Source organism: Lissotriton vulgaris, chromosome 7 (assembly GCF_964263255.1).
Source record: "Lissotriton vulgaris chromosome 7, aLisVul1.2, whole genome shotgun sequence".
NCBI lineage: Eukaryota > Metazoa > Chordata > Amphibia > Caudata > Salamandridae > Lissotriton > Lissotriton vulgaris.
Window position 1 is genome coordinate 224,643,350 of NC_141695.1, and position 14,585 is coordinate 224,657,934.

The 14,585-nt window shown below is 47.9% G+C and overlaps 1 protein-coding gene across 1 annotated transcript in view; it reads left to right on the forward strand.

Annotated features, from left to right (window-relative positions):
• LOC147701261 (IgGFc-binding protein-like) overlaps positions 1-14,585 on the forward strand; it is a 217,263-nt gene that overhangs the window by 161,370 nt on the left and 41,308 nt on the right. Inside the window, exon 15 of the mRNA XM_086929327.1 lies at positions 8,798-8,997. Coding sequence (XP_086785453.1) covers positions 8,798-8,997 — 200 coding nt within the window. The remainder of the gene's footprint in view (positions 1-8,797; positions 8,998-14,585) is intronic.

Consider the following 14,585-nt stretch of genomic DNA (forward strand, 5'->3'; position numbering starts at 1 on the left):
GTACCTAGAGACGAAGCTGGTATCCCGGTCGGAGACCACCTCTCTGGGGAACCCCACTCTGGAAAAGATCCCCATCAATGTACGGCCCACCACGCGTGCTGTGATTGTCCTGAGAGGGACTGCTTCCAGGTACCGGGTGGCATGGTCCACCAAGACCAGAATGAACCTGTTGCCTAAGGCTGTCTTGAGGTCCAGGGGCCCTACGATGTTGATGCCCACCCGTTCGAAAGGGGTGCTCACCACAGGAAAGGGTTGGAGGGGTGCCTTGCACTTCACTCCAGTCTTGCCACTGGCCTGACATGTTTGGCAAGATCTACAAAAGGCCCCAATGTGCTTCTTCATCTGGGGCCAGTAGAAGTAGGTGACAAGCCTGTGGTGGGTCTTGTCTTACCCCAGATGTCCGGCGAGAGGCACGTCATGAGCCCGACCCATTAGGAAGTTCCTGAAGCGTGAGGGTACTACCAGCACATGGGATGCACTGAGCTCAGCAAACTTAAGCTCACTATATAATAACTCATCTTCCCAGTAGATGTAGTGATCTCTGGACGCTCCACCTGCTGCCTGGTGTGCAGCCTGTTGCCGCACACCAATAAGAGAAGGGCACTCTTTCTGTTCCTTACAGAATTCCTCCCTTCTTGCTGGTCGCCCAGTTCGGCCACCTGTTCCCCTGTAGGTTCTCAGGTTCTGCTTCTTCCTGGACTGTGAGAATGGCTGGGACTGGTTTCCTGCACTCCCTGCCCTTTCCTCTCCTGGCAGGTCAATGGGCCACTGTTTCAGTCTCCAGTTCTGCTAAGTCATCCCTACTGGCTGCCATAGTACGCGTGGTCACACAGATCCACGCAGGCAAACCCAACATCTCCAAATGAGTTCTGTGTTCTACATCATTCCATGGAGAACTCCCCAGGTCATTACATAGCACACAGTCTACAGGCAAGGCATCAATGACAACAACTTCCAAGAAACCAGAGACCCGTTCCCATTCAAAGGGAACCTGCGCCAACTTGCAGAGGCACACTGAGCTGTCAGCTGCCACTACAGGGCGGAGCACATCAGGAATCACCTGCTCTTCAGACACCCACTGGCACCTCAAGGATGTCACGCTGGCTCCTGTGTCTTTCAGAGCCTCTATCTCTCTCCCATTGATAGTCACCTTCTGCTCAGATCTCTTAGTGTTAGGGGGCAGTAAGGTTTCCTGGACCATCCTTTGGTCTCCTGAAGAGAAAAGGGTAATCACTGCTAATCCCTCCTCCCCACTGGAAATCAAATCCCCTCCCAAAGCTACACTTGCTAAACCCGGTGTCTGAGCACCAGTGGGTGCTGGCTTTTTTGGGGCACTTAGGGGCAATTTGACCCACCTCCCTACATGCATAACATGTGGGCTGAGCTCGGTTGTCCTGTCTGCCCTTAGGGGGCCAGGACCTCTTAGGCCTGGGGGGTTGGGATTCCTTCTCCTGGGAACTATTTTGGGGCCCTTTAGAGAACTCCTTTTGGTTACCCTTGTCCTCCCCATCCTTCTGCTGGGGACCCTGCCCACCTTTGGCTGTGATACCCACTACCCCCTTGTGGACCCTGGTGCTAGTCCAGCGGTCCGCCTTCTTAGCAAGCTCACTGGAGTCAGTTAACTTGCTATCCAAAAGATGCTGGCGCAGCTCTGGAACACATAGACTACCCAAGTGCTTCCAACTAATTAAGTGACACGACCCCACAGTGCCTGATATTCCCCTTTAGAAAACCTTGGATGAAGGTAGTTTTAGGAATAGGTGAGTAATTCACCAAGGTGGACAGTTAGTAGGTAACAAAAGTGTACGGTTAGTAACTGGCTAAGGTGCATGGCTAATAAAGCGCAGAAGGGAGCCATGTCTGCAACTGCCATGGTCTGAAGGATTGGCAGTCATCATGGCCTAGTGTGAGTTTTCTGTAGTGCCTCTTCAGCCCCAGGGCACCACTCTCTGCATTTTTACCCATTAGACTCGAAGGTACATTTCAAACGTGAAGTGTCCTGTAGAAGTCATGTTTTTCTACAAAATCTTTTACTCTTCCTGAAAAGCAGCCACTTGCCAGACCGCATATCCAAGTGAAAGCGGAGGAGGAAACTAAACAGCTGGGACATGATATTAATATCACTAGACAAGTTTGCTGGGATATTGCAGATCCTATTGGAAGGTGCGGTGCAGAGTCAAGCAAAGGGAGAAGGATTAAATGACAGCACTTTTACAAATACAAACCAAGCAGCTACCAATGATTAGGCTAACTGGCAACTCTTCAGTCCCTTCTCTGCTTTTCGTTTTTCGACATGAAAGCCGAACACGTCATATACCTGTGACCATTCACGACTCCCATATGTGAGGGAGTACTGGGTGTCCACATGAGTTCTAACAGTCTAGTGTAGTTTCTTTATTCCCAATAGGCTCTGCGCATTGGAATAATATATCCTATAGATTAGACGTAGGACTGAGGTAAACTAGGTCTCTATCGAATATATTAAACTTAATAGTGAGTGCCAGCTAGCTCAGAGGTCACTAGAAACTTTCTCGAATTCACAAGAAGAGATTAGTTTCTGACAACCGCATAAACATGACAACTTTGTTTCCCAAGAATAAGAAATATATCTTTAGAGTCGCAGAAACAATAGATAAGTATTTCACTCAGTCAACCGTGCATGCTTCGTTACAACAGAGGTGCAGAGAAATAGAGAGACAGGCGTTTTCAATAAAAGGTTTTATTGAACAGTCTTGTTTCTCATGCAAGAAAAGTGAACTGCTACATTCGTAATGCAGACTGCAAAGTATAATGCGTACAGCGAGAACAATGTTATAAAATAATATTGTAAGAGCATTGTATGGTTTCTAAACCATATATGAATACATACATAAATAACAGTGGCTAAAAATGCTCAACTGGTGCTTCTAAAATATGCCTCCCCCAATGCACCTAAACTAAGTCTAGTACGAAGAAGTAAGTATTATGTAGATAGGTTTAGTTTTCTTTGCCAAGAATCTATCCAAGATTTCTCTAGGTTCTAATCAGCTCCATACCTTTATTTAGAATGAAGGAGGTCTGGTATCTCAGTCGAGGGACTCGATTTCCCAGCACCCCGCAAGGGGAGCTTGGAAACACTGGAGCTGGATTCTCACCGAGAGAAAGGCAGCCTCTCGATCAGTGCGTCAGTGCGTCAGCTGGAGGGTTTGCTTCCTTCGGCACTTGCTGGAGCGAGCTGCGTGGGGCAAGTAGTTGAACTGCTCTGAACCAACGTGTCTTGCTAGAGCAAGGCATACTTATACCTTGAAGGTGTCTAGTTTCACGTAAAGTCGGGCATAATAATGTCAGGAAAGAACCCCTTGGGAATAGTGGTTCTTTGCAAAGTACATGAGATCTTGGACAAATCAATATTCAAGCAAGGGAAGGTCCCTGACTGCTTAAGCCGATTTTCAAAGAAATAGTTGTAGTTTTTGGCACGGGTGGAAGTAGCCATGCCTGTATTTGATCTGCATGGGCTATGTCTAAATAAGGGATTGATTTCTATGCCTATATTAGGGCAATGTGAATTGTACCTATATAAAGACATGAATCGGGAAAATTCACTCGGAGCCTAAAACACCACACAACAACAGGACGTTAACATTGGATTACATCTCTGGAGACGTTTTTGCTACCTTCTTTTGAACGTTTATAAAGTCACTAAAGGCCGTCTGTTAGATTGACTCTAAGACTACATACCTCGAGTGGGACATTGTTTACAAAGTGACTATCCACACCTCAAATAGGTCCATTTGGTGGTTTTACGATTGTCCTGATGAAGGCCTGTTTAGGGAGAAACACGTTGGCTGAAGCTAATAAAGAAGAATTTCAAAGATTACCTGAAGACTCAAGAATATGTGTTTTTTTATTTTTTTGTTGGTTGAATTGAAAATTTATGTTGTCTCTCTTTATCTGTATATTAAATGAGAGCGCTAAATGGATTCTAAACAATTCCCAAACAACATGAATGGCATATGGTGAGGGGCACTTGTTGCCCCGGTACAACCTAAGAGAAGATGTCAGCACTAAGAAGAACTACACACACTCCATGACAGTTAAATGAACATTGGAAAGCAAGTTACAGAAGGAGGTTCTGCCTCCGTGCTGCTTCAGGGTTTCAGCAATGAGACAGGAGCACCTCCCACAATAATTACATTAGTATTAGAAGAAATGTCTTAGAAAGAGGGGTGGGGTCTCCTGTGTGAGGCTGTGGATGGCTGAGAGGAAAATGTGAGTTCATAGAGTAATGTAAACACTACGTAAACCTATTAATGTTGGGATGCTGGGCTGGCCTGAGGAGGGAGCGCAGTAGCCCGTGCTGCTTCTGGGCCTGAGAGTAGTGTCAGCACCGAGGGAAAGCAAAGCACAACTCAGACTAGATATTAATAAGGGGACTTCGGGCAGGCACAGGGTCAGACTTGCCTTTAGAGCAATGAGGCAGTGCTGGATGGGCTGATCTGACAAATCAGTGTGTCAGTTGGCTTTTTTAAGTTTGCGGGCATGTTTTGGGGACAAGTAGACATATTAAAATTTTTGATTTCCTCATTATGACCACAAAGCATTGCCAGCAACAAGCACAAGCACATGCAGTCTCCTATACCTTGTAAAATATCAATACGGCGTGTCTTCATGAGTTCAAAGTAGCCTGATTTTCAAATAGTTGACTATTTTCTATTTAGCCGATCCACAGCCCGCTCACAGCAATTTACATACGCACATGCATTTTGCGCACACCTCAGCAACTCTCACAGGGTGGCTTTAAGACACCTTAGCAGCTTGCACGTACACCTGCAGCTTGCACACACTTCATCTCAGCAGGTTGCACTCACACATGCTGTTTGCATGCAGCTCTGCACCTTTCACACACACTTATACACACACTTATAGCTTGCACAATCAGGTCGCACACACCTAGATACAGATGCATGCACACACACCGAGCACACACCTACATACAGATGAATGCCCACACACACACACACAGCTGGCACACACATATAGACAGACGCATGCACAGGCATACACAGCTAGCACGCACATACATACAGACCCAGGCACACACACAGCTAGCGCGCACATACATACAAACGCATGCACACACACACACAGCTAGCACACACATACATACAGACGCATGCACACACATACATACAGATGCATGCACACACACGCACCACACATGCACACCCAGCTCACACGTGCACCCCCGCCCGCAGCAGGGCCACCCTTAACTTCGGGGAAGATGGCCCACATCTTGAGGTAGCTGGTGGTGAGGCGGATGATGGACGCCTTGTCCAGCTGCGCGGTAATGGCGGCCGGCAGGGGCAACAGCTTGGCCAGCTCATAGAACTCACTGTTTCCTTCTCCCACTGGCTCTTGGCCGCATTCTTGACTTATCCTTCATGGCGGGGGCAGCCCGGGCTGGGGATCCAACGGCGACTGCACAGGCCCGGGGGGCATAATAGGCCTTGCCGAGGGCAGGGGCATGGGGGCAGGGTCAGCGGCGGAGGACTAGTTGAAGTCAATGCAGGAGCCGAGAGAGGGTGAGGAGGCCAGGGTTGTGCCGGGAACTGATGTAAAGGAGGCCGAAATCTCCTGATAGAGAGACAGAGTAAGTGGCCAAGGACCACTGCCAAGTCAGAGGCTGAGTCGGGAGACGGAAAAAGCGGGCTATGGGAATGGGGACCAGAGCTGGGGGTCAAGGTCCAAGGTGGTAGCTGACAGGCACAGGGGAAAGGGTCTGGGAATGATGGGCCGGTGGGTGGACTTCAGGGCGCTTTAGAAGGGAAAGCAGTTGTTTATCCTCAGCCCCGGGATGCTGGAGTGAAGTCTTCCAGAAGGGTGTGGGGTTCACGGGCAGAGGGGTTCAGCTCCTGTGCCCGTTCCAGCACTCATCTCAGTTTATCCAAAGATGTCCCATAGTCAGCCATTCTCAACAGGGGGAGGTGGTGCACCTCTGTGAGAGAGATGTCACAAACAAGGGAAGATGCGACAGACCAAGAGAGCTGCCTTTGCCATACGTGGGGAGATACCACACAGGATGGAGATATCCCAATGTGGGAGGCCTCTCCAGCAGTCCGTGCCGTACCAGCCTGTGGCACCCTCTGGCCACCTGAGCTCCCCCGTGGCACCCTCCAACAACATGAACTCTGCCGTGTCACCCTCCAACCACCAGAGCTCCCCCTTGGCACCCTCCAACCACTGGAGCTCCCCCTCGGCACCCTCCAGCCACCGGAGCCCCCCCCTGGCACCCTCCAGCCACCGGACCTTCCCCTTGGCACCCTCCAACCACTGGAGCTCCCTTGTGGCACTCTCCAACCACCGAACTCCCACATGGCACCCTCTGACCACCTGAGCACCCCTGTGGCACCCTCTGACCACCGGAGCTCGCCCTTGGCACCTTCCAACCACCTGAGCTCCCTTGGGCACCCTCCAACCACCGGAGCTCCCTCGTGGCACCCTCCGACCACCAGAGCTCCGCCGTGGCACCTTCCGACCACCGGAGCTCCCCATTGGCACCCTCCAACTCCCGAAGCCCCCCTTTGGCACCCTCCAACTGCCGGAGCTCCCCCTTGGCAACCTCCAACCACCGGAGCTCCCCCTTGGCACCCTCCAACCACTGGAGCTCCCTGGTGGCACCCTCCAACTGCCAGAGCACCCCATGGCACCCTCTGAACACTGAAGCTCATCTGTGGCACCCTCTGACCACTGGAGCTCCGCTGTGGCACCCTCTGACCAGCCAAGCTCCCACGTGGCACCCTCTGGCCACCGGAGCTCCCACATGACACCCTCTGACCACCTGACCTCCACCGTGGCACCCTCCGGCCACAGAAGCTCCGCCGTGGCACTCTCTGACAACTGGATCTCCCCCTTGGCACCCTCCAACGGCCAGAGCCCCCCCATGGGATTGCAGGTTGTTAAGTAAATTGGGAACTTGTAGTGGTGCTGCATCACCGATCTATCTTTGTTGGACTGCAGTGGCCTACTAAGATCCCTGGCATTTATGTAATTTTTATTACAAATTAAGCATTGCCGCCTGCTGTTAAAATGAAACACAGGGGTGACTGACAGGAGCATTTATAAGTATACATAGGAATTGGGTGGGGGGGATGTGTAACGGCCAGAACTGCCGACCTTGTGTAGCAAGTGCAGGCTGGAGTGGATCCGTAATAACACAGTGCTCTTTGTAAGCAGGTTAATGATGGCATGGGGTCCTCTGACCCTTTTATGTTGCAAGTCCTCCCCACACTTTTAAACTGCATAAAAGTCCACAACTATTTTCAGATCTTTCTGGAACGCCCACTCTTTCTTCTCTTTCCAATCTCCTCGAGTCATCACTTTCCATTGCCTCTACTTTTTCCTTCCTTTCTTGCCTCATGTAAGGCAGGGTGTCTGGAACACATTTATATTATGTCCACATTTGGCATCAGTCCTGCCAGACCGGGCCACAACCTCATTTTTCTAATATTTTTGGCAAGAAATAGAAAGTTTCCAAACTAGGACACAACACAAGTTAATGTAATCATTACCTTACACACAAAGGCCAGCAGAGGGTGCTCTCGTCATACTACCCTCACAAGGCGCTTGAAGGAAGCGCAGGCCCGGGGTGGGCTGCAGGGGAGGAAGCTTTCCATTTTGGCACTGGATGCTCCACAGCTGACACGTGTATCCCCCACAGCACTCTTACATAAACATCCTGCACAGAAGCCTCCAAGATATATCGAGTTAATGTACCTCTCTCAGGGCTCTCCAGCACAACCTCCTCTCGTAGTCTGTGTGTGTCTGGCATGCTCCTATGCAGGGAGCCTGAACAGTGCTTATGCTTCAGCTTCAGGGGGCATGAGTCCTGCTCCTGTTGCCCCTTTAGAGGGCACACAGAATGCTGATGGTCTCTCTGTAGAGACAATGACAGCGATCTATAGGGTAGTGAGTAGTGCTGATATTGGGGCAGAAGTCAGAAGTGCAACTAAAAACATACATTTTCAAAGTAATAGTTTTTGCATTTGCAAGAGTTTAAGCTATTGGCATTGTAAATGACAATATCTTTTATCTATCTGTTTTCAACACCAACTAATAAATACAAGGCATTGTCATTTACAATGCCAATAGCTCAAAGTCTCATAAATGCGAGATCTATTGCATTGCAAATGTTTGTTAAGAGTAGGCAGTGGTCTGAGGGACTACTCCCTACTCTTAATTGATGTTGGGCCCACATTCACAAAGGGTAAGGGGTCACTTGGGGACCCCTTCCAGTTTGCTAATGAGTTACATGAAGTTGGTGGTAACTGTGACTGTTTTGTGACCAGGTTCCCGGTCACAAAACATACCTACATACCAGTGTGACTCATTATTAGGAAGAGACGTCCTTGGCATGCCTCTTCCTCATAGGGACTGGCAAATAGGGCTTTGTACATTTAAAAATGCCTTTTTCAGGTTGCAAACAGCCCGATTCTGTGAATCCGGCCTTTGTGAGCTGAAAAAAGCTTTTAACATCTGGCCCATAGATATTTTCTGTTGCGCACTTTGTATACCTGGATTCATCTAATTCAACTCTAAGCCACAAGATGTGCCTCCACTGATCCCAGCTTGTGCTGATAGCTTTGTAACATTCTCTATAGCTCTGCAGTGTCAACAGAATTCATATATTGAAACAAACAGTTTTGTATGACCCCACACCCTCGCCTGTCTTCAGAAGCGTTTTCTCTATGACGAAAACTCTTAAAGGAGAGTTTGGAACACAACTTATCTAAGCTCATTCAATTTTCTTTTCCCATTGCAGCCATCACCTGCCCGGCCAACAGCCACTACATGCTCCGTGCTGATGTCTGTTCTACATCATGCGCCTACCTGACAAATACAGAAGAGTGCCCACGCAATCCTTTGGAGGGATGCCAGTGCAACGATGGCTTTTTCTCAGATGGTGTGGAATGCGTACCCTTAAATAACTGTGGCTGCATCTATAAAGGAATATACATCAAGGTAGGTCTTACTTTCTTTATGGAAACATACCAAAGAAGCTTTCAGAATCAGTTGTGTCTTATGTGAGAGTACCCCAATCACAGTGAGGCTCACCTTCATAGGACAGCCTCTTGGATTCGGTAATCTTCCAACCCTCCTACATTTTGGGACCTGTTCTACTGCTGCCTCATTGTATGTGAGATCCCTGCAGTCTGCTACACTACGCAGTCTATTGTTCCATCCTTCTTCACCCAGCAGTGGTCTACAGCGCCTTGATGGTCTCTGGGTGCTTCGACTTACCTGCACTGTAACAACTCTATGTACTTCATGAAAATCTATTCTAAACTGCACGGTCAGTGCTTTTACTCAAGTTGTAGGACTTTGAAGAAAATATGATTTCTTAATTGGTCTACAGGGCAGACTGAAAGGGATTTTGGGGGAGTGGAGAGTATTGCATCCTGTTGAAGATAACCTTCAGTTCTCTAGACCTTCAACATGAAGGTCCTGGAAGAAATCTCCATTGTATGAATCTACGTATGGTTAGATATGGCACTGGTGGAGTTAGCAAACGCATTTGCAGTGTAATAAAGCAATACTTCTTTAAAATATCCCCCATAGCCAACCCAAGAAAGACCGCATTGCGTAACGTGGGACCTCCCTGTGGATGGGATCTGTTTATAACAAGTTCACGCGGCAGCAGAACGAGGCGCTGCAGCAGGGGGGAGAAAGGGGACCTGCACTTGCTGGAGCGATAATTGCTGCCATTTGGCTGCGCTCGCTCCCGCGAGTAGATCGCCTCACGTGCACGCGTTGCCATTGATGGCAATGCAATGTGTGCACGTTTTTGGCCCAAAAAGCAAGTCGATTACATGAGGTCCCTTCCTATGCAACGCATGCGCGTTGCGAAGGCGAGACCTAAAAAGGACTGGTTATTCATAGAGCAAAAACAAAAGTTATGGTAAAGAAAGAAAGCCATCCGGCACAGCTTGAAGAACAGGCCACATAATGCTGCACACTCAAGGCTGCTCTACAGACCGGACAGTTATACATGTACCCCTTCATGAGATGAAAATAGTGAAAATGAAAGACAATTTAACAAAACACAACCAAAAAAAATAACAAAGCAAATGCATATTTTGTAAAGAGCTGCAATTCTTACTTTCTCTGCAGTGAAGGACAGGGGGAAACCACAGCAATTGCTTGGAAATTCGATATCTTAGACAGAGGAATAATGGTGTCTCTATCTATTGTAAACACCGCACATATGAATAGTCTTTACTTGAAGGAAGTTCTAACTTTTAAATCAATGTCTAAATGATGATCAAACAGAATGTAAGATTGTTTCTCAAAATGTACATCCTGCATTGTGTTTTAGTGGCATTTATATAATTCTTTATACCCCTCCCATGGCTCTGAAAAGGTTTGTGGACTGTTAGCAACTCCATGACACACTGAGGGCCATATTACCAAGATGTGCGGTAAAAAACGCACATCGCACATTTCCCTACCAGATTTTATCGCCGTGTTAGCGCGTCATTATCAACGCGCAACACGTAGGCGATATTAAATCCGGCGATAGCCAGCGATAGGGAACATTAGCGCGGGAAAACAAGCGTTGTTGTCACGCGCTAATGCGTGACTTGATAATATGGGGAGAGGATTCAGCTTTAGGATCCACACCCCCATGTTATTAATGCCTAACACCTGATCAGAGCAGGCGTTGGGGGACCTCCGATAAACGAGTTTATCGCAGGTCTCCTTCTCCCAACGCCTGCCTTGGTAATAGGGTGTTACCACCTCCAACCACATTTTACATTTGGTTGGACGTTGCAACGCCCACTTTGCATGTCATTAGCGATGTTTCTCGCTGACATGCAAAGTGGGCTTGAGGCAGGCGTTAGCATGCCCTTGTTAATAGGGCGCTAGAAGTATCGCTGCTTTCTCTGCACAATTCGCCGAAAAAGCAGCGATACTTCACCTTGGTAATATGTCCCTTAAACATTACAGACAGCATGGACATTGTCATGCATCTTGGACTAAGACTGTAATGCTGCTTATTACCAAGTTATCACACAATGTGTAAATCATCGGACATGCAGTTTCAAAGCTAATACCTTATGGCATATATCACAGATCCTAGTGCAATATATGTATCTGCCATGTCGGTGATTGAGCATGCTGTTGCTCTAGAGAATCACACAACCAGTATTACAGGAAGGAGTCTATATGTAATGTGTGATGATGCTTGCTGTGCACTAGTTTCAGAAGCGGCTATGCTCTGCGCCGGGCTGGTAGGCACTCAGGAGATTGGGAAAGTCGTTAAATACTACTTGATTGTCACGATCTTCGCTGTGGTCAGGCCAGAACCATTATGAGAGCATATATAAAAAGGTACTGCATTAAAGCAGGGGCGGCTCTAGGCTCATGGTGGCCCTGGGCAGAGAGCATAGGTAGGGGGCCCCCGGAGTAACGCAGGCGTGGAGGCCAGTGAAGTGGGCGGGTCAGGGTGTTTGGAAGTGGAACAGAGCCGGAGCCAGCCAAATCCCTGCCAGGGGCCGCCACACAAATATGTATCCATCCTCAGAGGATTATTATATTATGGATACATATTGGCTTGGCGGCCCCTGGAGTTTGGTGGCCCTGTGCAGGTGCACAGCTTGCACATGCCTAAGGCCGCCAATTAACATTATCAGAGTGGACCAGTCAGAAGAGTTTAATAAACTGCACTGTTTTATCAGATTTATTTATGACATTGGTTTGTAATTCATGAGATCTAATTAATGGGGCAATGGCAGGGTGTTTGTTAAACGCAATGTTCACCTCAAAGGATTTTTGGCGTTAGTCAGAGATTTAGGCTATGGTTGTGTTATTGATCTGAAAGCAAAGTTTATCTCCTTTCTAAACATCCTAAGGAAGATTGCATGGGAAAGGTGATTGCCAATACATTCCAGGGGCCTCATTAATGAGGCCTTGCATCAGTGTTGCGCTTCCGATGCGTCTCTTTTTGTGACGCATCGGCGGCGTAAAACATGCCTCCTGTTGCGCACTATTTACAAAGTGACACATCTAAGCAGATGCGTCACTTTGTAAACCCCTGCGCTACATTATACCTGCGTCAGGTATAATGTATGCAGGGGGGGGCGTCCCCTGCAAAAAGCCTCGTAGAAGTGACGCAGTGAAATCCATGAGATTTCACTGCGTCACTACTAGGACACCGTTGCGTCAAAATCTTGCGCCTGCCTCACAGCAGGCGTAAGACTGACGCAGGCCCTTTCTCATAGGGCTTGCCCCATGTGAAAGGAAGCATTGCTGGAGTTGCGTCACTTTTGTGACACACTGCAGCAATGCGTCACTTTTGCGCTTACCGATACGTTAGAAATACTGACATATCTGTAACTCCTTCGCGACATGATGCGTCATACATTAAATATGACGCATCAGGCATGTCGCAAGGAGGGCGCACGGTGAAGTGACGCATCACTGCTTTCACGCAGCGATGCGTCATTTCTCATAAATGAGGCCCCAGGTTTTCATTGCAGCACCTGAGAAAGCTGCATGCTTGTATCCGGAGGTATATGATACAGAGTCCATCATTCCCATGTAGTCTACTTTTCAGTGCTTACAGCTGCTCTATGATGGGCCTTCGTGGCCGGCTGTACATGGCATTGACCAGCAGATACTACCATTTGCGGTTCATTTGGTGCTCTGGGGGCAGTCGTGGTGTGGACGTAGCACATTGTAGACAGTATACAAAAACAGCTTTATTCTTTATCTCTTGATAGGATAGAATTTACACATTTAGCCAGTCCCTCTTGCGGCTTTATGCAAGTAATAGGCAGGGCTTCACCATCCTTCTAAGCTGCAATAGTTTTTATCCTTGCGGGAAGTGAGGTCTGTAGTTTAGTAGTTTGAACATACAAAGAAGTAGCAACTTAACATTTCTCTTTGGGAGTTCTGTGGATGATATGTGGTGCTGTAATGCTCAGAATGTTCTTTCATGTGATGTAAATAATTAATTTACTCTCTTAATTTCTATGCAGGTAAGTACTTAATTAATGATAACTCAATCAGAATGAAGGAAAACAGAGTCCGTGGTGTAAGAGTTTCTAAGGGTTTTATTCCTCATAAAGGAATCAGGATATCATGTTCTGACCACCACACAGGGTGTCAGAAGGGATAGATGAGCGCGCTCACGTTTATTGACAATACATAGCTTATATACTTGATTTACATCATTATGTTCAATGTAAGAGGCGTAACAGCTGAGAGAAAACAAGATAACAGTATACACATGGTACTAGTACATCATCAAGAGGCGTAAACTAGGCGTAAACTAGGGGTGTGTGCTAGAAACGTCACTGATAGGTGACGCAAATGGGTGGCACCAAGGGGTGGTGCTAACAGAATGTTGCAATGTCAGCAGAAATCGGAAGCTTGGATGCGCGCGCAGCTGCATGACGTGTGATAGACGGGGTGCAGGGGACTTGACATTTACACTGACGGAAAGAGACAGAAGTCTGGCATGTCAGATCAACTTGTGCTTCTATCATATCTGATATCTGATGTTTAGGAACTAAGCTATCTGGGCAGAAAGGTCTCTAGAGCAGAAGCTATTCTATACTTGCTGTGAGTGCGTGTATAAGCGCCTGAGTGTCTGTATGAGAAGCGTGGGGGCATGGGGCCTTCCATGGAAGCATGGCAACAGAGGCTATGAATTACTTGCATAAAGACAGGTCGGCCCTTTAGCCCTGTAGCTGAGGAAGGATGTTTACTGAAACTAGCAGGCTGGAATGTATCTTCGGGGAGGAAAACAGATAACTCGAAGGTTATAGTCAATCTTGGCAGGCAGCAGGCTGAGCTGAGCACGGAGGGCCGCGCTAGAAGTAAGTCATAGTTCACGGGTACGGGGGCTGCTTGGGCAGGGGCCCTCGCAGTCAGAAGCCAGAAAAGAGGCTCGGTGGCAGAGATTCAGGGCCTACTTTCAGCCAGGCTGAAAAACGTAGGAATACACTTCAAAAAGACGTTGGCATAGCATACTTAGGAACGGACCATCGAACCCATTCATGGTGGGTCTGAAAGAGGACAAGTTAACGTTGGACGCAAATGTATTTGCGTCTTCATAGCTGGCACAGGAGGGAAGTTACATGCACTTTTAACTCGTACATGGAGTCGGTGGGGTACTCGCTAGGGAACACAACATGACCATAAAATTTATATTACCTCATTCCCTCCTTGTTCCCTACGGACCCTTCATGATATATCGATCCTCATAAATCGATCGGTTTGTTCTTGTAACATTATATGTTCGTCTTTCTTTCTTTGACTGTTTGAGAGGCAACTGGAATGCTCAATGCAGGATGTGGCACACAGTCCACATATCGCTGGCCCACACTGCAGGCACAGGCAACAACTGAATACTATAACAAGGCCAATGCCTAGGAAGGATAAGATCTTCCATCCCCAAGCTGTTAACGTAGTCCAGAACCAACCGGACCAAGTCCAGGTGCCTGGATTCTGATGTATCTGATTTGCAATTTTATGTAAACGGGTGATAGCTAGATAGACAGACGGTGCGTTTTGTGGAATGAAAACACAGCAACTTGACCCGA